This window comes from Neofelis nebulosa, chromosome 6, assembly GCF_028018385.1.
Source record: "Neofelis nebulosa isolate mNeoNeb1 chromosome 6, mNeoNeb1.pri, whole genome shotgun sequence".
NCBI classification, from domain to species: domain Eukaryota; kingdom Metazoa; phylum Chordata; class Mammalia; order Carnivora; family Felidae; genus Neofelis; species Neofelis nebulosa.
In genome coordinates, this window is record NC_080787.1 from 133,670,049 (window position 1) to 133,695,828 (window position 25,780).

The 25,780-nt window shown below is 41.7% G+C and overlaps 1 protein-coding gene across 6 annotated transcripts in view; it reads left to right on the top strand.

Annotated features, from left to right (window-relative positions):
* Positions 1-10,985, top strand: part of STX11 (syntaxin 11) — a 46,101-nt gene extending 35,116 nt beyond the window's left edge. For all 6 annotated transcript variants that reach the window (XM_058736188.1, XM_058736189.1, XM_058736194.1 and 3 more), the window contains one exon: positions 8,943-10,985. In XM_058736188.1, coding sequence (XP_058592171.1) covers positions 8,943-9,811 — 869 coding nt within the window. In that variant the 3' untranslated portion in view covers positions 9,812-10,985. The remainder of the gene's footprint in view (positions 1-8,942) is intronic.
* Positions 10,986-25,780: the final 14,795 nt, after the last annotated feature.

The window sequence follows — 25,780 nt, forward strand, 5'->3', positions numbered from 1 at the left end:
GTTTGCTTGGCCCTACTGTATTGTGAGGACTCAGTGAGAAGACAGCCATTTATGAACTGGGAAGCAGGCCACACCAGGAGCCTTGCTGGCCCCCTGATCTCAGACTTCCAGCCTCCAAAGCTGCGATAAATAAATTTCTGTTGTTTATAAGCCACCCTGTTTGTGGTATGTGATAGCAGTTCAAACGCACTAAGACAGGAAACAGTTCCCAGAAGATTAAAGATTTCAAAGCGTTCACTATAAGTCTCTGGAAAAAGAAGCTAGTGTAGCTTTTGTGGTCACATTTTCTGGATTCAGGCCTCAGCTCCACATTTATGAAATTTGTGATTTTAAGCAAGTTGTTTAACTCATTAGGCCTCAAGTTTCCACCTCACCTGTAAAAACAGGGATGACAATAGGGCCTCACAGGGATTGCACAGTGCTTCGTGCTGTGTTGGGCACTCTACAAATACCTGATAAATGTTAGCCATAGAGCAGAATGCAGATGCAGATTTGAATACAGGAGTGGCTGCTTTGATGTACAGTGTGTATGTGCAGAATGCATTCAAAAGCATATTGCTGGAAGTAAAATCCCCACTGGCTGTTTATTGGCCATGCATATCAGACTGCCCTCGCTTCAGACACTGGCCAAAAAGTATGATTGAGGGAACTGAAAAGCAAAGATTTCAGGGAGCATCAAATGAGTAGAGTGATTGAAAAGTGGAGACTATCTGCTCTTTTAGATTAGATTCTCCCAAAATGCTTTGGAAAAACTCTTGGCTTTGCTTTAGAGAGGAAACACGACATTTATTATTATTTCTTCTAGGCTCAGAGTTTTATAATTGTAATCCATCTTGACTCCCACTCCTCAGACTCTGAAATTGTGCTTTGAGTGAACCCCAAGAAATTAAACAATTGTGTTCTTGCCAATGCACTTTGGATCCAACGCAACTTTTTGTTTTAGAGCAGCAGCAAAAAGATAAGACCTTTTAGGAACTCTTTCTATTTTAGCCTATAATTTTCAGAAGTTCAAAGAATGATCTTTACCTCTTAGATGTGCCATTTTTTTTTTTAAATCAGGAAACAGAGCAGAATACCAGGTTTTACTCGTTTGAGTGAAATTATTTGTGGATCTGAATCCACCTGTTTGGGAAAGTATACTTGTTGCTGGTTAAGGGTTGTGTTCCTATGGTGTGTCTGGAAAGGTGACTGCTAACTTACTATGACATAGGACCTATGGGACTCCTGGCCCCACCAGATGTCTGTGGTGCCGCCTGGACAGGAGGGACTGGACAAGGTGGCCAAGAAAGAAGTGTTCAAGGCAACCATACAGGGCCATGCAGACTGCGCCCCATACCCAGATGATTCGCCACAGAGAGAGACTAGAAATCCATCCCATGCCCAGTTTGCCAGATGCTGTGCCCTGGTGTAGGGCTGCATCACTCAGAGAAGGGGGCACTCTTCTAGCATTCACGAGGATGTCATATGGTCCCTGAGCAAAGGCTCATGAAGGTGCCATATGGACCAGTGGTGGGCCTAGGCATAAAGACACATTCTGATTTGTAATCATCACTTTATGTTTACAAGACTTAAAAAATTGCTCTAAAACCAGGACTTAGGAACTATAGATTGTACAATCTGAAAATAAGACCATGGGCACTTCATTATTGCAGTAAGGAGTCATTACTCAAAAGTCCTCCTTTGGAACATCTATCTTGGGGCAGGATCTTTTTAGTTTCATTAATAGCTATAACTGTATACAAAGCCTATGTGTGTGTATGTGTCTCTCTTTCTAAATGTGTTTTATTTAGTTCCTGTTGAAACAAGAATCCTAAAGTTTCTGAACTCAAGTAAAGAGAAATAAAGTCTCTAAAACATTTCTTTGTCATAAATACAGAAAGGACGGCCCTTCTGTGCTTTTGGGTTTGTTCCCCTCCTGAAATCTACAAGTTGAGTTTCATAATAAACCTCACATGGTTGGTACATTGCCCTGCGTGGAATTGTGTATCCCCATGTCTGAAGTTTCTCACTGCTTGCAAAGATACTTTAACATATTGCTGTGAAACAAAGAAAGGTTTTGTTTTCTGGTAATAGGCGAAATTTGCTTAATGTATATATTGCTTAATGTATAATGTATAGACTATATAAAGACCTTAAAAAAATTTTTTTAGGGGCGCCTGGGTGGCGCAGTCGGTTAAGCGTCCGACTTCAGCCAGGTCATGATCTCGCGGTCCGTGAGTTCGAGCCCCGCGTCAGGCTCTGGGCTGATGGCTCAGAGCCTGGAGCCTGTTTCCGATTCTGTGTCTCCCTCTCTCTCTGCCCCTCCCCCGTTCATGCTCTGTCTCTCTCTGTCCCAAAAATAAATAAAAAACGTTGAAAAAAAAAAAATTTAAAAAAAAAAATTTTTTTTAATGTTTATTTATTTTTGAGAGAGAGAGATAGAGCACAAGCAGGGGAAGGGCAAAGAGAGAGGGAGGCACAGAATCCAGAGCAGGTCCAGGCTCCGAGCTGTCAGCACAGAGCCCAATGTGGGGCTTGAACCTACAAACTGTGTATAGTCCTGAGATCAGGACTTGAGCCGAAGTCAGACACTTAACCGACTGAGCCACCCAGGCACCCCTATAGAGCCCTTTTAAATTGATTCCCTCTTTAAAGTTCTTATCTCCAAATACAATTGCATTCTGAGGTGCTGGGGTTAGGGCTTCAGTATGTGAATTTGGGTGGGTTATACAATTTAGCTGTAACCATGTATGAACAGGTTTGTTCTTGTTCCCCTTAGAATAAGTAGGCGTAAAGTTTTTCTTTTATGATCAGAAATATAACCATGTTGTGTTTACAGAAATATGACCATGTGTTGTGTTTACAACGGTTCCCTTACAGGCAAGTAGGAACTTTCATAGTTGTTCTTTGTAGCATCGAGTATACAGACTATGTATGTATTATACCCCCCACTCATTGACCTTTGGAGGTATGCAGAGACCTACCTTCTGAATCTTTCATTTCCTGTCTTTCTGAATCTTTCCCTATTGAGTTTGTTCAAGATTGCCCCAACCTGCTATTATAAGTTGTCCAGAACTGCATTATATTCATGAATAAAATACTGCCATGATAATTATCTGTGGAATGGGTCACAAGTTTGGGTGTGCACTGGCATCACCTGGAGATCACCCTAAATGTACTGAGTCAGAAACTCCAGGGGACCAGGCATCTGTACTGTTTGCGGCTCTCCAGAAGAGTCTATCGCTTCCTAAAGTGTGAGAACTACTGAGCTACCACCACTTCTCTGTTCCTATATATTTTTGTACATAAGTTCTATCTAACTGCCCAATGAAAGAAGACTTAGGAAACTTCCCCTTCCTTCCCTGTGGGATCTTGTTCTCCAGACAGATGATATGCATGCCTGAAAAAATTAGAAGACATAAGCAGATTTCTGGTAGTTGGTCATAAAATTTCTTTTGAATTCTTCATCTCTTTGTGAATCAAAGCACATTTTAGCATTATTTTAGCAACTTTATGAATACAGTTTACTAAAATTTATTACATTATTCTTCATCACAGTGAGATAGGACAGTCAATAGAATTGTTTGATTTTCCCTTCTTGTGTTCCCTAGTTTCATTTTTAGGATCTCACAGTACAGAATCAAGCCACTGGATGTGTAGGTTAGTTTGAAGTTCTTTCTGTACCTGCTTCTATATTTTGGTGTGACTACAGCAAGGAATACATTTTAACCTTTTGGGGGACAGTCTTAGAAATAGCTTCTTGGTTGACATTTTTTTTTTCTATTTTTGTTTTTTTCTAATTTTTTTTTTTTTTTATTTATCAGTTTTGAGAGAGAGAGAGGAAGCATATGAGTGGCGAAGGGCAGAGAGAGAGGGGGACAGAGGGTCCGAAGCGGGTTCTGTGCTGACAGCAGAGAGCCCCCTGTGGGGCTCGAACTCACTAATCGTGAAATCATGGCCTGGGCCAGAGTCGGATGCTCAACTGACTGAGCCACCAAGGTGCCCCGTATTTTTGTGTTTTCTAAATTTCTTTTTTCTTTTTAATTTTTCCAAGTTTTTATTTAAATTCGAGTCAGTTAACATACTCAGTGTAATATTAGTTTCAGATGTAGAATTTAGTGATTCATCACTTATGTTTGCCACCCACTGCTCATCACAAGTGCCCTCCTTAATACCCATCACCTGTTTTACCCATCCCCCTGCCCACCTTCCCTCCAACCCTCTGTTGTCTATCGTTAAGAAGCTGTTTCCTGGTTTGCCTCTCTCTTTCCGCCCACCCCATGTTCATCTATTTTGTTTCTTAAATTTCACATATGAGGGAAATAACATGATATTTGCTTTTCTCTGACTTGTTTTGCTTAGCATAATACTCTCTAGCTCCATTCACGTTGTTGCAAAAGGCAAGATTTCATTCTTTTTGATGGCTGAGTAATACTCCACTGTGTACATAGGCCACATCTTTTTTATCCATTCACCAGTCGATGGATACGTGGGCTCTTTCCATAATTTGGCTATTGTTGATTGTGCTGCTATAAACATTGGGGTACATGTATGTCTTCAAATCAGCATTTTTGCATTCTTTGGGTAAATACCTAGTAGTGCGATTGCTGGATCATAGGGTAGTTCTATTTTTAACTTTTTTCGGGCACCTCCGTACTGTTTTCTAGAGCGACTACACCAGTTTGCATTCCCACCAACAGTGTAAAAGGGTTCCCCTTTCTCTGCATCCCCACCAATACCTGTTGTGTCCTGTGTTGTTGCTTTTAGCCATTCTGACTAGTGTGAGGTGATATCTCATTGTAGTTTTGATTTGTATTTCCCTAATGATGAGTGATTAGCATCTTTCTTTGTGTCTATTAACCATCTGTATGTCTTCTTTGGAAAGATGTCTATTCATATCTTCTTCCTATTTTAAACTGGGTTATTTGCTTTTTGGGTATTCAGTTTTATAAGTTCTTTGTATGCTTTGGATACTAACCCTTTACCGGATATGTCATTTCCAAATATCTTCTCTCCTTCCAGAGGTTGCCTTCTAGTTTTGTTGTTTCTTTCCTTTGCTGTGCAGAAGATTTTTATTTTTATGAAGTCCCAATAGGTTATTGTTGCTTTTGTTTCTCTGGCTCAGGAGTCATATCTAATAAGAAGTTGCTATGGCCAATGTCAAACAGGTTACTGCTTGTGTTCTCTGCTAGGATTTTGGTTGACTTCCTTGTAGTTTTCCTAATGCTTGCTCCCTGGCAGAAGACCTCTGGGTCAGTGGGAGTAACTCATCTGGATTGGGTTGGGTCAGGCTAGGTGGGCAGGAAGGCAAGGTAAAGACCACCTTCTTGTCTACACCCCCATAGAGAATCTTTAATTCTCCACACTGTTTCTTTCTGTCTCCTTACCTGATTATGGACTTGAGCGTTCAAATGAACTTAGGCCTTCACTTGATTTAGAATCCATGCCTTTATGGTTTTGAGGTCTTGAGAAGGAATGACTAGCTCTAAACATCTTCCTCCAAAGCCATTTTCTGTGTGATCAAAGTGTGTTTTTCTCTTCATATTATGAATGAGATGATTCCCTCCCAGTAGCTTTTTACTGGCTTTAGGGTAGTAATACAGAGCATGGGACCTGTCTAGGACTAGTGGGAAACCAACAAACAGATTCCTGATGTTGTGGTGTGTGTTGCTTTACCTTAACCACCCAATTACCTTCTACAGTAGTGCCAACCAATTTTTGGCCAGAAAGCAAGGATGACACCTATTATTACCTTGGTCATCAAAATTCATCCATTCTCTGTACTGTCTACCTGTTGCATAGTAGACTGTATTAGATATTAACTTAAGCAGATAGATACATCTTAACTCCACACCTTCTAGCTGAAGCACTTTTCTCAGGTCACATCAGGTGTTAACTGATTGCAATGCATGTGTCTCAAAGAAGGACCTTAAGGAATTAGTCCTTCAAACAAATAATATTTATAGTCTTGTGGGATTTTATTTAATTATAAAATCTACACGGGCATCGTAAAAATTTTGGAAAACCCAGAAAAGCACAAGGGAGTAATTAAAATCTTTCATGATGCCACAATTCAAAGAAAACAACTATTAACATTTTGACATAGATTACTTAAGTCTTTGTTTCAGGATGTGTGTGTGGTTGTGCACAGGCTCTTCCCTTTACCTACCTTGTCTACCTGAGATGGTATTTACACTCCCATACTGTTAGCCTCCTGAACTGCCATTGTTTATCAGCCAATAGCTCATTTTTACACATTTAAAATATTTCTGAATTTCTGTAAAAACTGCATGGTGAGGGAGATACTTGCAGCAATGAGCTTCACACACTCTTGCATGTAGCCTTAGAATAAATGTATATGTGACAAAACAAATACACATTTTAAAAGCTTTTGATACAATTGCTAACCTCCCCTCCAGAAAGATTCTATCAATTTTCTCTCCTACCAGCATTTTTTCGGAGTTCCCAGAATCCTCACCAATTTTTAACATCATCATCATTATTTTTTTTTTAAATCCTGCCAACTTGGTGGGGAAAAAAAATCTCAGTGGTTTAATTTGCATTTCCTTGTTTAGTAGTAAAGTCCGTCCTGATTCACTTTTATATATTTCCTGAAGAAGTTTCATGTAGCGGTTAAGTGGGACTGCTCTGGGGCCCAGCTGTTCACTTCCTGGCACCCAAGGGTAGGTTCCTTAATCTCCCTGCGCTCACTCACCATCTCTGATAATGACAACACTTAGTTCATGGAGTCTGTATGAAGAGTGAAGAGAGTATCATGTGACAAGTGCCTAGAAAGCACTTGGCATTACAATAAGCACCTGATACATATCAGCACCTCTTATGTTCTCGAGCATTTGTATTTCTTCGTGTAGGAGTTGCCTTTTCATTTTCTTTGTCTGGTCAAGTGGTTTGGTTTTGTTTGGTTATGGCAGAAGGTTTTAATGTATTAAGTAGGTTAACCCATTACCTGCCATATATTACAGTTTCCCCCAATTTGTGGTTTGTTTTTAAATTTTGTTCAAAGTGAGGAAATATTTGGATATTAGGAAATTCAAACTATGGGATGGCATCGTTTTGGTTCAGCCTAGGTCTTTTTTTCTGCCCCTCAGTCCTGCCTCTGGAAGAGTCACTCCCCTATCACTGGGGAGATCGGGTATTAACTTTTGTCACCAGATAGCAGAAATGGCATTTTAAGCAGGATAATTTGTTATATTAAAAATCACCATCTTAGGGGCGCCTGGGTGGCTCAGTCGGTTGAGCGTCCGACTTCGGCTCAACTTGCGGCCCGCGAGTTCGAGCCCCGTGTCGGGCACTGGGCTGATGGCTCGGAGCCTGGGGCCTGCTTCCGATTCTGTGCCTCCCTCTGTCTCTGCCCTTCCCCCGTTCATGCTCTGTCTCTCTCTGTCTCAAAAATAAATAAACGTTAAAAAAAATTGGAAAAAAAAATCACCATCTTGGAATAAAACTTCTGCTTAATTTGTATAAATAATGCTTATGGAAGATGAGAGGCTATGGTTAATATTTCACCCATTTCCCATTTATCACTAAATCCAACTTGTCAGCATTCCATGGCGAAATAAAATTAATTACTTCAATTTGGGAGAAGCTTTTAATTTGAGATCAAGATGCCTCAGAGATGGAGTATACATTACATGCTACTATGTTTTCCTTCTTTTCTGCAGATTATACAGCAGAAAGAATCTTTGTAGCCACAAAATCTTGTTCATGAGGGGAAAATGTTCATTATTTTGGCATATATACATGCAACTAAAAATTAAAAATTTTCACTTCCTGGAAAAAAATGTGGACATAGAGAACATTATTTTAACTTGCTAAGTAGAAAAATAATCAGAACCACCCTATGAAAACATGGAAATTCTGCTTGAGCTGCTGACTTGTTTCAAAAAGCCATTTAAAGTGGCAAATATTGCTACTGTGTGATCGTTAAATGGGAGTGTGTTATATTATTGCTACGAGGGTTATGTATGATTGAAACTTCCCATATAAAAAAAATTTAAGTAGTTGTGTTAATGACGCTTAACCACTAAGGACCTTGGGGAAAACTGAATGTCTTTCATTTCTGACTCTTCATCTGGTTACGCTATGTGATTGCTGTCTAGATGTGTGTCGTCTTTCTGCTCACCTCTCTACTTATTAAACTTACATTAAACACTTAACTGCTTCCTTATCTCTTCACTTTTAATATCTTCCATCAGAATATATTCTCAGATTTTTTCCTCCCAAACACTCAAACTGAAGTATGTATCAATGAACAGAGGAGCAAGGGAATTTCAACTCTCAAATTCTGTACTGCCTTATTAGATTTTAGTCTTTATTTTGTTGTTTTACTCAAGTATGTTTTACTTTTATAACATTTTTAAGAGAAAAAAATTTAAGTCATGATTTTTATGGTAACTTTTAAGAATCGTCATGATGTATGGGATTGGGGATGCTTACTGGTACTGAAAAAGACAACAAACAAACATCAAACAAACAAAAAACCAGAGGGCACTTAGAGCTAGCCCCACAGCCTTGTAAGTAACCTTGATTGTCCTTATTTAAACATTTTTATCCTTCCAAATCTTTTCTTCTTATTTTTCCTTATTCTCTGTCTGTTTTGATTTGCAATTATTGGAAAACATAAAGCAAGAAAAAGTGATTGGTTCTCAATGCAATCTAAAATTGTAAATTGCTGATTGAGTTCTGGGCACCTGTAATAATGAACTGCACATGCTTTATGGGCTATAAAGTATGACTGTGTTCATGCCTCTCTGTCATATTAGTCCTTTACTTGTAAGCAACATGTCAGAGAATATTTAGCTCCTTTAGCGTGTTAGTTACCTACACCCAGCGATAAAGAATTGGAAGTGCTGTGCAGAACATTTCTTTATTTTAAGCTTCAGTTCTCTCGATGCAAATATTGGACTCCTCTGGAGGAATTTAACCCCAGTCTCTACTTGCAGGCAAAATGAAGGACCGGCTGGCCGAACTTCTGGAGGTAACCAAGAACTATGACCAGCAGTTCCCAGACGGGGACGACGAATTTGACCCGCTCCATGAGGACATCGTGTTCGAGACGGACCACATCCTGCAGTCCTTGTACCGAAACATCCAGGACCTTCAGGATGAAAACCAGCATCTGATGACTGACGTGAAGCGGCTGGGGAAGCAGAACGCCCGCTTCCTCACGTCCATGCGGCGCCTCAGCAGCATCAAGCGGGACACCAACACGATCGCCAAGGACATCAAGGCGCGGGGCGAGAACATCCACCGCAAGCTGTGCGCGATGAAGGCACTGAGCCAGGAGGCCGAGGCCCAGCACGGCGCGCACTCGGCGGTGGCGCGCATCGCGCGCGCGCAGTACAGCGCCCTCATGCGCACCTTCCAGCGCGCCATGGACGAGTACAACCAGGCCGAGATGAAGCAGCGCGACAACTGCAAGATCCGCATCCAGCGCCAGCTGGAGATCATGGGCAAGGACGTCTCCGGCGACCAGATCGAGGACATGTTCGAGCAGGGCAAGTGGGACGTGTTCTCCGAGAACTTGCTGGCCGACGTGAAGGGCGCGCGGGCGGCCCTCAACGAGATCGAGAGCCGCCACCGCGAGCTGCTGCGGCTGGAGAGCCGCATCCGCGACGTGCACGAGCTCTTCTTGCAGATGGCGGTGCTGGTGGAAGAGCAGGCCGACACGCTGAACGTCATTGAGCTCAACGTGCAGAAGACCGTCGACTACACCGGCCAGGCCAAGGTGCAGGTGCGCAAGGCCATGCAGCACACGAAGAAAAAGCCCTGCCGGACCGTCTGCTGCTTCTGCTGCCCCTGCCTCAACTAGCAGGTTGGCCCCGGCCACCACACCACACCGGCGACCGAAATGGCTGGGAAGCACACTGGAGGAGATTTGGGGGCCCTCTGCACCGGAGTGAGTTGCCCCAATCCTTCTGGACCTCTGTCCTCAGAGGAAGAAAAAATCTTGAGGTGCGAGAATTCCAGCCCAGCTTGTGTTTGGGAGGATGGCTGATGCCATCCAGTGTATGCCATTCAGTAAAGCAGATCCCTACTGAAGTTGGGTGAGGTCATTATGTGGCACATGGCACGCTTTTCCTCTTAAAGGAAGCCAAATAAGGAACTGACGTTGCAGCTTACCGTGTAGGCTAAATGTCCAAGGCACCAACGCTTCCTAATGAAACTCTAGGAGGAAGTCGGTTCTGCATCGGCTGGTGATGCGGCTGATGATGGCATGAATTCATTATCGAAACTTAAAATTCATTTACCTTATCCTGAAAGTCCCTTGGTTCTGTCCAGTTTCACAGGACATCGATCTTGGGGAAAACCGTACATCTTTCATTTCTGATTCTTCGTCTGGTTTATCCTGTGTGGTTCCTGCCTAGATGTAGATCTTCTTTCTGTCCACCTTCCCTACTTATTAAAATCATATTTAACACTCATTATTTCCTTATGTTTTTCACTTTTAATATCTCCTGTCAGGATATATTTTGGATATTTTTAAGCACTGAGTTTTGAACAGGCACTCAAATGGAAGTATGTATCACTCACATTTTATATATTTTTCATAAATAATTTAAAACATATCTTTTTACTTGATAATACAAATACACATAAATATATAAATGTAAAGGACTAATATTAATGCATGTACACAATGACCAATTAGTTTAACTTGACTTTTGTAAATATGGTCTATAAATATCCAGAGCAGCACTTTTACTGGTCGTTGGTATTGGTTTGCTTGCTTGAGTTTACCTGACTCCCATCTCTGTGATCTAGTTTGTGTCACAATTTTCTTTTGAACCCCTCTGCGTTGGTTATGGTGGTAGAGACAGGCATCAAAGGCTAAAATGCATACAGAACTACAGATAATAAAACAACATTCTTGAAACTATTACTTTTGTTTTGCTGTGGACGATTTCTTTTGTGTACTGAAATGGAGTAACTTAAAATAAAAATCTTTTTTTCAATTTAGTTTAATAAACATTACATTATAATAACCCTTTTGTGTGTTTGTACCTTGACCGTTTAAATCTTACTTTTTCAATTATTCTTCTTAAGAATTCTTCTACTGGCTGCATTAGGCTGCAACATCTGCCTGGAACTCTGATTCAAAGGGGACAAAATGAAAAAGAATTAGCTTGTGGGTGTCTAGCTTTCTGTCCTGAGTTACTTAAAATAGCTTAGCAAATCGTCATGTTTTAGAAATTTGGTTTTGTTGGCAAACTTTGTAATGCCCTTACCCACATTTGCCATATTTCCTGTTTCTCTTTGGAGTCAACTCTTAACTGTTTTTACGTCATTGTTTAATACAGGAGCAAGTTTACTCAGAAGCCAAAACTCTCAGGTCCTGCAGACAGTGAAATTTTTAAAGGAATAGAAGGAAGAGTGTGTGAACTCTTTGAAACTCGCTGACTAACCTGCAGATGCCCATGAAAATCTAGCCCTGCGCCTAATTTTAATTTCGTGGTTAAATATGAGAATTGTGGAAACCAAGTTCCGCTGGGTTCCTCTCAGATGCCTCCAACTTTCTTTCTCAGCTCACCCAGGGATATGTTTCACCTTTAACTGAATTTCCTTTCCCTAAGGGAAAAAAGTCTTCACACAGCTCCATTGCTCTGCTCTGTCTTTCATTGTAGAGACGCGATATTATGAATACAAACCGCCAGCTAGTTTTCTCAAGACAGGATAGTTCATGAATGTGACTTGTTTAAGCTCATAAAGCATTTTCTTTGCCTAGAACTAGTCATAAAAGTAAACGAGTTTGCAGGCTGTGTGTCTTTTTTAATTCCCCAAATTTCACATTGGAAAATTAGGTAAAAAATACAGTTTCATATACTAAGATATTAGTGAACTGTTGCTTATGACAAGGTAAGAATTTTTCTTCCTGCTTATTAGTAACTCTCTGAGTGTCACATAGTAGTTAAGAACACTGATTCATGACCCCACTCGCTCAGTTTAAATCCTGACCCTGTCACACACTAGCTGTTAAGACTTGGGCACATTACTTAACCTCCTTGTGCTTCAGTTTCCTCATCTGTAAAATGGACATCATAGGAGCTACTTCATAAAGTTGTTGTACAAAGTAAACGCTATTTATGTTAATTATTGTTATGATATAACTTTCTGGTAGACTAGGAGAGCTGATACTGAGTAAATTAATAGTTTTTCACTTCTGAGGGGAAATAACTTTGTATTTTTCTGTTGATAGTCTTTAATAAAATGGAATAAAGAAACCAAGACCTATCTTTTTTGAATATTAGGGCTTTTTTTCCTACAACAAAACACCATTTTCACAATACATTTATATTCCTTCTTATATCGAAACACTTTCTGAAAAAGTAGTAGATGTTCTGCTCGAAAACCAGTTAAGCAGGAAGCAGCTGCTCTGCTCAGTGTGGCAAGTGCTTTCCCCTGATCTTCCCAAGCTGTGAGTCAGAAAGCCCCAGAAAACGTTCGCTTGTGGAGGCCAGGTCACAACAGACTAAAGGGAAGGGATTTGTTGGCTTTCCCCACATCCTGTCCTGTTTCCAAGCAGCCCTTCGTGGCTCTGACTGCCATGCCCAACAGTGTATGCAATGCTGGCCTTTTCCCTTGGAAAGGGTGCTCCAGTGCCACCAACAGGTGCATAGAGTTCGCTTTACCCAATCCCATGATGCTCTCTTGGTGAACTCTGAATGCTGACCTTGGGCAAGAAGAAAACTTTGTGGCAAAGCTGCTAATTTTCAGGCACTCACACCATTTAATGTATAAAATGAAAGAACCAATCACAAAGAGCAACAGATCCTCCAGCGGCTGAAGGTGGAAATCTTTTTCTAAAGCTATTTTAACATATGCGCTGACACCTCCTTACCAGCCAAATGACAAACCTTACAGTCATGGCCACAGATTATAGGTGGTGACAACTCCAGAAATACCAGAAATAGGAGAGATGCTCACTAGGATGCGTTAGTATCCAGGATAACATAAGTTTGAATTTTTTAAAAGCTGATCAATAACTCAAAAGCGTTTGCACCGTGACATCATGGGAGGAAATTTATGGCCTTTCAAGGTAATGGCCTTGAAAGAAAACTCTGTTCTTGTACCAGTGCTTCATACTTATTGAAAAGCAGTCCCGGTGCTTTATAGTTGAACGTCACATGCACATATGTTTCCAGCTTTACAATGTAAAGTTTCTATCTTGACAGGAAACTACTGAAGATTGTGTGTAGGTTAAAAATGATAAAAGAGGGGCAGCTGTAGTCTTGGATTTTATGTATAAATCCCACCACTCTATTTTCCACCATAAGACATATTTCTACACCTCTCTTTGAAATATGCAAGGTGCCTCTAAGTGCAGCATGCAGTTCACTCATTTGTAGTCAGGATGATGGTTTGAAACATCCAGTTGCCATCAAAGTAACAGTTAACTTGCTTTTGATAGCAAGAATTAAAGACCTTGCAATTAATACAAAGGGGCTATTAGAAATGGGAAATGAGTAGGATCTGGAATGCAACCTCACCATCATATGACTATTGAGCATCTTTATTACCAACATTTGTTATAAAGGATGGATATGACGTCCTTATATACACTAGAAGCTTTTGTTGTAAAGATTACGTGTATACTGGTGAGAAACAGCTTTCTGACCTGATGATCTGGGTGAGACTACATACGATGCTTTAAAACCAATGATATCTTGAAAAGTGAGGAGTAGGAAACAACTCCCCAACACCATCATTTTCTCATTCTTGGTATTTTGAAAGTATTTTTATATCCCATTTTAATTAAAAGCATCTTTAAGCCACTTCTTGGACATTTTTCACTTTTCCGAATCTGTATCTATACATTTTCAAGGCCTTATAGCCAACTCTTTAGACATATCCTTTCTTCTGCATCCAAGCATCTCATAATATTCTGTAGTGGATACAAATAACAGAGCATGAAAATTAGATACATCCTTATCTCTGTGTTTTCAGATGGGCCCAGTGCTTCACATGTGCTTAGTTTTGCTATCCCAAACGGGAGAGCGCTAAGAGCCATTTAACAGGAACAGACATGTAATGCATGTGTTTCTAAATTTCTATGTCACGAACTTTACACTCCTCCATCAATGTGGTCTCCAGTTATGTGCCCCCTTTTCCTGATATCTCCTACAGATCCTGTCACACTTGGGAATTTCTTCTAAGCCACTATAAAGGTATTATGGAAGGAGGCAGGGAAAGAAGGAGTGAGTATCCACACCTACCACAAAGCTCACTGGCTGAGGCTGAGCAGTGCTTGTTTTCTAAGCGTTCTTGGGAGACAGATGGTGCCTCATATCTGTTCTACACTCAATCCCCCGCTGTTTCCTTGTTTTGTCCACTGTGTGTGTGGGTTTTACACCTTGCCTAACTCTCCACTATTCATGCATTCCTATCTGATCGTCTAGTTTCTGTTCAGCGGCTTGCTCTGACTTCTCAACCTGACTGCTGTTCATCTGCAAGCCTTCCTGGCTGACTTTTTCCCCCTGACCTTCAACTTATGTACACTTCTGGCACTAGTCTGAATCCAACCACACTTTGCTCAAAAGTGGTCCCATCCCACAACAGGTAGACATAATATCCATCAGTATAACACCTTTCAGTTTACTTTTTTTTTCATGATAATCTTGTGAAGTAGTATTACTAACACTTTATTTTTTCTAAGAGGTGGGAACTAAGAATTCAGTCCTCTAATATTTGACAAAGTTACGTATTTGCAAGGGTCTATTTCTTACTCTCATATTACTAAGCTTCTCTGTGCATGTTCATTTCGATGTCAGCCTAGAAGTACAAACTGCATGAAGAGAAGAATCATTTTCCTTGACTGATCTCCGTAACATTAGTAAAATAAGCTCTTTCTTGGCCTTCTGGCTCTGCATTTTTTCTTCTACCTTTGGCTCTCCCTTTTTAGTCTCCTTCACGGGTGTCTCTCCTTCTTCCCAGCTGTCATTGCTGAGTCTGCATCCAAGGCCAAATTCCCGGAGCTATTTCTTTCACTCCGAGGGTCTCAAATACCACCTTTCTAAGCGCTAGGGGTTTACGCATCTGTATCTCCAGCCCCGACTTTTCAGCTGAGGCTTGAGTCTGTACATCCAACCACCTAGCAAACATCAGCAGTTAGATGTCCGACTGGAGCTTCTAATGCTACGGATCCTGCCATCTTCCCCGCTCCCTCACCCCACCTCTTCCTGTTCACCCTATCATGCAGGCAGCGGGTGGCATCATCGATCACTTTCTACCCACTGCCCAAGCCAGCACCCTTGCTGCAGCAGCCTGTCTCTCTCCCACTTTGGCTCTCTTGGAAGCCACACACTTCACTTATGCACACCACCACTTGCCCAGATCAGACAACTGTCCCCTCTTGCCTCAGTTACTTTAGCAGCTTCTAACTGGTCTCTAGCTTCCAGTCTTGCCTTCCTAATCCAGTCTGTACACTATAGCCATAGTGCTTTTTCTTTCTCTCTCTCTCTCTCTCTCTCTCTCTCTCTTTGTCATTACTATGTTGGGGTTTTTTTTTTTTAATTGTGGCAAAATATCCCTAACCCAAAATTTACCACTTTCATCATTTTAAAGTATATAGTTTTAGCAGTGGGAAGTATACGTATGTTGTTGTGCATCTAATCTCCAGAACTCTTCTCATCTTGCAAAACTGAAACTCTGTACCCGTTAAACAACGTATCCCCATTCCCTTTCCCTCAACCCCTGGCAACCACGGTTCTCCTTTCTGTCTCTATGAGTTTGACCACTCAACATACCTCATTTGTCTTTTTGTGAATGGAGAGTTTCTCCTAGCATAACATCCTCAAGGTTCCTCCACGTTGTAGCCTGTGCCAGAATTTCCTTCCTTTTCATGGCTGAATAATACCCCATTGTCTATGCAGACCACATTTTTGTTTATGCATTCATCTGTTCATGTCCTTAGTCGGCTTAAAACTCTCTGATGGTTGTGCTTTGCTGTTGGGATAAGCATTCAGGCCCCAGCTGCTTCTTTAGCCTCACCTTCTCGCCCTTCATTATATCCACTCTCTTCTCCAGCTCTGACTGTTCCTGCGGGCTGTTTCTCTGCCTGGACCACTTCCCAGGACTTGCCCCCTGTGTAAGTGTGATGCTCTGAGAAACTGACTCCAGGGAGGGATTACACATGCGAAACTTTTATATGGGGAAATGTGTTAGAGAGGAACAGAGAAAATCACGCCTGCCTCAGCGTCCCTGCAGTACTTAGTCATGGAGCGGGCAGAGGGGCTCTGCAGAAATGGATGGTTTTCAGTGCCCATCCCTCATTATGCTGGTGTGCTCACAGAGGGGCATTCTTCTGGCCAATGTTGTCCCTCTCTTCACCAAGCAGCCTGTGCTTCCTCTGCTAGACTGCTTTTTGATTTTTTTTTAAGTTTATTTATATATTTTGAAGAAGAGAAAGAGAGTGAGCCAGAGAGGGGCAGAGAGAGAGAGGGAGAGAGAGAATTCCCAAGGAGGCTCCTCACTGTCAGCACAGAGCCCAATGTGGGACTGGATCTCATGAACCATGAGATCATGACCTGAGCTGAAACCAAGAGCTGGATGCTTAACTAACTGAGCCATCCAGGCGCCCCTGCTTTTTGATTTTTAAGAGCAGACCATGTCATCTTATTTGTGTTTTGATCTTAGTGTTTTGCATAGTATCTGGCTTCGTAGGTATTCAAATGCTTGTAGCTTGAATGCAGAAATAGAAATATCCAGAATTTGCTTTCTGTTACGAATGAATTTGTGTCTACTTTTAAAAACCGCATTTAGGGGCGCCTGGGTGGCTCAGTCGGTTAAACGTCTGACTTTGGCTCAGGTCACGATCTCGCGGTCCGTGAGTTCGAGCCCTGCGTCGGGCTCTGGGCTGATGGCTCGGAGCCTGGAGCCTGCTTCCGATTCTGTGTCTCCCTCTCTCTCTGCCCCTCCCCCGTTCATGCTCTGTGTCTCTCTGTCCCAAAAATAAATAAACGTTAAAAAAAAAAAAAACCCTGCATTTATTTTATAGCATAAAGCCCAATATCTAGTCCCCCCTGCCCACAGTGCTGGGAGCAAGGTGCTGGGCCCACTGTGGGGGCACAGTGTCCTCGGAGTAGGGGTAGGACTTGGTGGGAAGGGGGAGGCAATGGGATTGGAAAAAAACTACATGGGAGGAAGCAGATCATCCAAGATAATGGTCAATCTGAAAGGGCTGCGCAGAGAGAGAATGAAGGTCTGAGTCACAGGGAGTGAAGGCAGAGGGATGGATGGCAAACTGTGCCCAGGATTGAACATTTTGAGGCAGAGCCTTATTCAAGGTACAGATTCTGGCTGGATGCAAAGAAGCTTGTAAAAGTAAGTTTTCTTTGGAAGGCATTATTTTCTTTTTATTCTTTCAGCCATAGAAAACAAACAGTATTTTTTAAATTTTGTGACAAAATGTATTGGCTCGAGTTTCACCTGTACACCTTCCTCTCCACTGTGGTTTCTAGTAGGGTAATTGAAACAAAATACCTAATTCCTGATTCCTGGTCATTGAAGGCTGTTTCAGGGTGATGGCTTTGGTCATCAGCCCTGAACTGTCCTCAGCCACTGAATCTCTCTATATATGAGGATACCTTGAAATGGCTCAGTCCATTCTAAGTATTTTAGGAGACATACATACAGACTCCTTAGGGATCTATAATGCTTATCCAGTACAAAAAATGTTCAACTACGCGTACATTGTGAGAGAAATAAATTTGAGCCTCTCCTTTCCCTGCAGAGTTGAAGAGCGAGAAGAGACTGCAATGACCCTAAACTACCCTTCCTTTTATCCGCGAGCTCGGCCAGGCTGCAAGGCCCCCACTCTGCCCTTGCTGAAGCCGACCTCGCAGATCTAGGCCTGCGGTTGCGAGGCTGAGGTGCCTTCCAGCCGACAGCCGCTGGTGCTCGAGCTCTTTCCAAATACAGTTGGGGACCAATCAAGAAGAGAGCCTCCAGGGGTAGAGAGGATATACAAGGAATGCCACCCCTAGATAAAAGGAAATTATTTAACCACCATGTGACAAAGAGAGGAATTTCTCTTGCCACTAGGAATGTTCAACTGGCTCATTCTTTGGCCCTGCCCTGCGGTTTACCCTGGTCTAACGCACCCTTAAAAGGGCAGCGATGAGGTAACAGCGTTTCTCTTGGTAATCTTCGTCTCATTTTGTAATCCGGTTCATGGAAGAAACCTGTCAAACAAGAAGTGTGACTCAGGGGCAGATGTTAAAACATGCACTCCTCCAGGAGAGAGTAAAAACTGTCTGGGAAATGAAAGTGCCTGTTCTCTTAATGTTACAAACTCATCACGAGGGAAACTTCTTGTGTTTGACACCCTGCATTGGCCATGATCAATATTGGACAGCGCGCTGCAAAGGGTTCTCTCATTTCCACAAAGCTTAATTAGCAAAAGTTGCCTCTCTTCACACCGTGAAGAGTTTCAGTGCTGCATAAAAATGGACTGGCTGAACACACTGGACGTTGGGAATGTGGTGATGAGCAACCTTTTCCTCCTTGATAAGAAAACAAGAGGCTTACCGGACATATTTTTGGAAGGAATAATCTAGTAGTGTGAATGAGTTTTACATTTAAAATAGAAAGGGAGAAAGCATGACCTCTGTCTAGATGGAAGGTCGGTCAGAAAGCAAGTTAACCCTGGACATCCAGAAGGGCAGAATAGAATTAGCGGACATGTCAGAAGGGGACCAAAAGTTAGACGGGGGAGGCTGCAAATACTAAAAGTAGACTTTCCTGTGAACTAACCTAATTCACTTTCACCGATGTGCTAACAAAGAGAAATTCTGCGTCAAGGACTTGCTTGGCTGGCAGTGGTTAAAACTGGAGGTTGGTAGGCTTTCCTTTTTTTCCTCTGTGTATGCCTGGTGAGTATATCATGGTAAAATTGTGTATTATGATACCCTCTAATATAATTTGTTTGGGCTTAACTTCAATGTGATAAATGGGATGAAAATTTCAGAAATTTGTCTTAACACCTAAAAGTCTTTGCAGATTTCTGATAATTCAAAGCCTTTATATTCATTTGCATATTAATTTCTTTTCCTGTTCCTTTTTTTCTTTTTTACAAAAAGCCCATTCTCAGGGCACCTGGGCAGCTCAGTCGCTTAAGCGTCCAACTTCGGCTCAGGTCTTGCAGTCCGTGAGTTCGAGCCCCGCATCGGGCTCTGTGCTGACAGCTCAGAGCCTGGAGCCTGCTTCCAATTCTGTGTCTCCCTCTCTCTCTGCCCCCTGCCCTGCTCACACTCTGTCTCTGTCTCTCAAAAAGTGAATAAACGTTAACAAAAAATAAAAATAAAAATATAAAATAAAATGAAAAGCCCATTCTCACAGTTTGATAGAATAAAAGTGCCAACCCTGTCTTCATCTTACTCTTGCATTATTCTTTAACAAAAAATAAAACAGAAGGATACTATTAAAGCCATTTAGCCTATTGTTTCTTCGTTTGGCCTACTATTTTACTCAGAAGAAACATTGAAACATATATTTCCATTTTCAAAACTTTTTGCAAAGTCTCTTTTTTTTTAAAGATTATGTCTTTTCTTTTAAGTTTTATTTATTTGTTTTGGGAGAGACAGAGAGAGTGAGTGGGGGGGGGAGGGGAGGGGAGGGGCAGTGAGGGAGGGAGACAGAGAATCCCAAGCACTGTCAGTGCAGACCCCACTGTGGGGCTCGAACTCACCAAACATGAGATCGTTACCTGAGCCAAAAGCAAGAGTCAGACACTTAGCCGACTGAGCCACCCAGGCGCCCCCAAATTTTCACAAAGTCTTAAAGTCGATACTTGTGGTTTATGCCTCAGATGAAAATTCATGGAATTAAAAGTACGTCACGTAGCAACTGAACAACTGACTTACCTCCTTCAACTGTATTGCAGAAATGAAAGGGAAAATTCATGCATTTAGATTTATATTACCAACCCCTTTGATTTCTTTGACAAGAGAAAGAGGCAACAATTTGCCAAAGGCCACACACCCCATGAGGGCTGCTTGACGGTACTGGCCTTCTCCACCCCTGCACCTGCCCACCACACAGCTCTAATAAATCATCCCTGTAGTTAAGGCAACTGAGGAAAAGGGAGAGGGAAGTTATTGCTCCCCAGTGCCTGGTAGCACAAAAACGCAGTTACCTCGTATGTCTCAGGATACTGGGTCAGCTGAGTTAGCCCACACGCTGACATGTGAAATGGCCAAGAATTCTGCCCTTGAGTCTGTCTTCTCTGTACATTCTTTGGGGGCTGTCTCATCCATCCCAAGGTTTTGCTATCTTACGGTAATAATTTCCAGACCTTCTGGAGAGAAGACTGACCACCGGTGGCTCCAGCAGCTCCCTTTAATTTGTCTAACAAGGAGCAAGTGCACAGGTTCAGCCTGACCCAAGGGACCCCAGTGCTGTTGGCGTGAGTAGGCAACTCCTCCGCCCCCCGCACCACCCCCCCAGCAGCTGGCGCCCAAGCTAGACTCTTGTTCTCTTGCTTGCCAGACCGCTCTCATTCTCACCTTTGAAAAGTATTGTGTGTGTGTGTGTGTGTGTGTGTGTGTGTGCAGTAGGGCTCGGCTCATACTGTATCCGATGCATCCTGCAGACTACACTATGGGGTGGTGCAAGAGGACAGGGGCATCTTCGTGGGGCCCCACCTTTGCCCGCAAGTCCATCCTGCACCACGTGACCCTGGGACATTTGCCAAAGCCATTCACTCAATAATCTGTACCGTTAGTCTAGACCTGTCACCTGAGCTCCAGATTTTAATATCTTATTGTCTACTTGCCCTCTCTTCGTGGATGTCCCACGGGTTCCTCAGACTCTGCCTTCTGTTCTTCTTCCTGTGGGCCTTCTTCAGCTAATGGGATCGTTATCCTCCCAGATCCAGAGGCAAACATCAGAATCACCTTCACTGTTCACAACCCAGTGAAATGAAATTTAAATTGTTGCCAGTACTAAGAAGAGGAGGAAAGAGAGATTAGTATTTGTGGGCTATTTTGTGGTTAGTGTAATCCAAAATGTGCACCGGATACTTGAGGCATGGTGTTAAAGCTGCTACAATTTCCTGTCTGGACTTTCTTAATTGACCCAGCAAGAAAGTGTTTCGCATATCAGGAACTGTTTCTTTGATTTACATTTTTTTTAAGTTTATTTATTTAATTTTTGGAGAGAGAGAGCAAAAGAGGGGCAGAGAGAGTAGAGATTCCCAAGCAGGCTCGATGCCATCAGCACCGAGCCTGTCACAGGGTTCAGTCTCATGAACTCTAAGATCATGACCTAAGCCCAAATCAAGAGTTGAAAGCTTAACCGACTCATCCACCCAGACAGCCCTAGATTTTTATTTACATTTAAACTGGTATAATTTCTCATATTAATGTGGTTGATCATTCAGTAAATATCTATCAGGTGCAGAGCTGATATTAATTATTTTGGTTTGAACTTTCACACATATTTCTTTTACATATGTCAGCTACTCGGGCTAGCTTCTGCAGGCCTGGTGCCCCAGTATCATGTTTCTGTTTTTTTTTTTTTTTTTTTTTTTTTAATTTTTTTTTTTTTAATTTTTTAATGTTTTTTATTTATTTTTGGGACAGAGAGAGACAGAGCATGAACGGGGGAGGGGCAGAGAGAGAGGGAGACGCAGAATCGGAAGCAGGCTCCAGGCTCCGAGCCATCGGCCCAGAGCCCGACGCGGGGCTCGAACTCACGGACCGCGAGATCGTGACCTGAGCTGAAGTCGGACGCTTAACCGACTGCGCCACCCAGGCGCCCCTTTTTTTTTTTTTAAATAAGTTTATTTATTTAATTTTGAGAGAAAGAGTGCAGAAGAGGGGTAGAGGGGCAAGAGAAAGAGAATCCCAAGCAGGCTCCACACTGTCAGCACAGAGCCCAACGTAGGGCTCGAATTTACTAACCGTGAAATCATGACTGGAGCTGAAATCAAGAGTCGGACACTTAACTGACTGAGCGACACAGCCCCCCTCCCCCCAGCATCATCTTTAATGGCTCCTTCTTTCATTTTCATAAGTGTCTGGGTTTGGATGACAGATTATATGGTCACCCAACACATATGTTATGTATACTTCGGATGTACCGTTGTTTAACATTTTCTAAGCTTGTTCTGCCCTGTAATATCTAACCAATCTAGTCTGAGCCCTCATCCTGAGCGGCTGCTGGAAGACCCTGCCTTTTGTAAGATTGTCCCTCTCCTTGATGTGAAGCCCATGGAGACTGAGGATGTGTCCTTTCTTTCTTCACTGCCTCTTCCCGAGGCCATATTTCTTACTAGCCAAAAACGCAAAGTAAAATAAATATTCCTAAGGACAGTAAAAAATTTGAAGTAAAATAACACAAGAAAGAGAGAAAAATAAATGAAAATGTCGAAATTAAAATATAAGGGTTAAAATACAAATGTAATTAAAACAATCTGTTAGAAGATCCAATGATCACATTTAATTACAAAACAAAAATGAGAAGCTACAATATGTAAAGTAAAATAAAAATATGAACACAGCTGTAAAAACAATTCTCAACTAAACTAGAAATAAGTATAAATTCTAAAGGACGGAAAAATAATAATATTTTTTAAAGGAAATATAAAATAAAGACACTGGAAGGCAAACAAGATAGAGGCTGAACACGTAAAGAATGAAGAACTAAACTAGGAATGGGGACATTAGATAAAATGAATTAAATGAGGTAACACATGTAAAGCGCTTCTCATAATGACATGAGGTTGAGACATCACTCCCTAAAACAAAATTTGTCTCTAATAATAAAGTTGGAAAACAAAAGATGAGGTGCAAAAGAGGAGAGGGAGTAAAGACCCCACTGAAAGCAAGATACGAGTCTTTGGCAAAATTCCCCCAGAGACTTCTCAGTAGTTGACTTCCGGTTCACTGGGAAATAGGAGGTACAGCCAACACAAGCTCCTTTCCCCCTGCTCCTTGTGCCATGTTCCCTGTCAACTCACATGTCTTTGTGGTAACTTTGACCCAGAGCTGTCCGAAAAGCCTCACCACAAACAATTTTGGGAGAGAGTCAGTTTTGGGGTTGACTTCACACCTGCACAGCCAGTCTGTTCTTTGGAATCCAGAAGAATAGCAGGCTTAGGTATCTAAAACTGTTCAGAAAGTATTTGGTAATCCCCAATGTAAGCAAACAGATGGCTTTTCATTCTTACCTTTAGATGAGAAAAATATCCTAGTGCTGATGGTGTTTAGTGATAACATTTTATGATCACTAATTTAAATAATAATGAAAATCTCTATTTCTTAATAATCTTTTTTTTAAATTTTTTTAACGTTTTTTATTTATTTTTGAGACAGAGAGAGGCAGAGCATGAACGGGGCGGGGGGGGGGGGGCAGAGAGAGAGGGAGGCACAGAATCGGAAGCAGGCTCCAGGCTCTGAGCCATCAGCCCAGAGCCCGACGCGGGGCTCAAACTCACGGACCGCGAGATCGTGACCTGAGCGGAAGTCGGACACTCAACCGACTGAGCCACCCAGACGCCCCTCTATTTCTTAATAATCTAATTGAGACAAAGAATGGGTTTAAAAGTAAACTGGATGTTGAAGCATCTAACTCAAATTAAAGGGTATTAGGACAACGGTATGTAATCAAAACGGTTTGGCACTGGCACAAAAACAGACACATAGATCAGTGGAACAGAATAAAAAGCCCAGAAATAAACCCATGAATATTTGGTCAATTAATCTATGACAAAGGAGGCAAGAGTAGGCAATGGGAAAAAGACAGTCTGTTCAACAAATAGTGCTGGTAAAGCTGGACAACTACATGCAAAAGACTAAAACTGAACCACTTTCTCACACCACACACAAAAAGTAAACTCAAAATGGATTAAAGGTCCAGATGTGAGACCTGAATTTATAAAACTCCTAGAAGAAAACATAGGCTATCATTTCTCTGACATTGGCCGTGGAGACACTTTTCTAGATATGTCTTCTCGGGCAGGGAAACCAAAGCAAAATTCAACTGTTGTGACTATACCGAAATTAAAAGCCTTTGCATAGTGAAGGAAACCACCAACAAAATGACAAGGCAATCTGCTGAATGGGAGAAGATATTTGCAAATGACATATTCAATAAGGGGTTAATATCCAAAATATATAAAGAACGTCTACAACTTAATGCCAAATAACTCAAATAATCTAATGAAGAATGAGCAGAAGAACTGAATAGACATTTTTCCAAAGAAAACATAAAAATGGTCAACAGATGCATGAAAAGTTGCTCAATATCACTAGTCATCAGAGAAATGCAAATCCAAATCACAATGACATATCCCTTCACACCTGTCAGAATGGCCAAAATCAAGAAGATAATAAATGAAGTGTCGGCAAGGATGTGAAGAAAAAGGAACTCTTGTGTGCTGTTGGTGGGAATGTAAATTGGTACAGCCACTGTGGAAAACAGTTTAGAGCTTCCTCAAAAAATTAAAAATAGAATTACCATAGGATCCAGTAATTCTACTACTGGGTATTTACCCAAAGAATATGAAAACACTAATTTGAAAAGATACATGCACCCCTATGTTTATTGCAGCATGATTTACAATAGCCAGGATATAGAAGCAACCCATAGATGAATGGATAAAGATGGAGTATACATACAATGCAATATTGCTCAGCCATAAAAGAGAATGAGATCTTGCCACAACAGCATGGATGGATCTAGAGGTATAATGCTAAAGGAAGGAAGTCAGAGAAAGATAAATACTGTATGATTTCACTTATATGTGGCATTTAAGGAACAAAACAAATGAACAAAGAAATTTAAAAAGAGACAAACAAAAAAGCAGATTCTTAAATACGGAGGACTAACTGGTAGCTGCCAGAGGGGTGGTGGATGGGGGAACGGGTGGAATAGGTGAAAGAGATTAAGAGTACACCTATCATGATGAGCACTGAGTAACGTATAGAATTGTTGACTCATTATTCAGCTAATATCACTGCATGTTAATTATACTTCAATAAAACATGAAATAAGAGAAAAGAAAATAAAAGAAATAAAAGGGAAAAAAAGAATGTGTTTAGAAGTAACCTGGAGGGGTGCCTGAGTGGCTCAGTCAGTTAAGCATTTGACTCGGTTTTGGCTCTGGTCATACCTCATGGTTCATGGGATCACGCCCCATGTTGGGCTCTGTGCTGAATGTGCAGCTTGGGATTCTCCTTCTCCCTCTCTCTGCCCCTCCCCCACACTGTCTTTCAAAATAAATTAATAAACTTGAAAAAAAGAAGAAGTAACCTGGACGTTGAAGCATTCAACTGATGTCGAAATAAAAGGGTGTTAGCATGATGCTAGGAAGTGAGAGATTTCTGGTAAAGTCAAAGTAAAGATTCTATTAAGGACGACACACCTTAGGAGAAGGCAGCTGTAGGTTTCCACACAATTAATTTATACACCTTTTTAAATACAGGAATACAGCAAATACACCCTCAGGAGAACGACTTACTTAAGAGAAAGAGGTAGGTGATAAGAAATCAAGCCGACAGTGGGGAATCAATTGAGGAAGCGACTTCCAGGGAAAACCGTGGAGCCCTTCATCCATCCCACACATACTGTGTGAACCTTCAGGGATGCTTTGGCAGAAACCCTACTGTGATAAAGGAGACTCTAAAACCCTAGCCTGCCTCAGATTACCCAATTCAGGTGTGCATTCAAGGAGAAGTTGGGGTGAGGCTCCAGAATTTGCATTTCCAACAAGTTCCCAGGTGGTTCTGACTCTCTGAGAACCACTGGCTTATATTTAAAGACGTTAATTTTCTTGTATAAG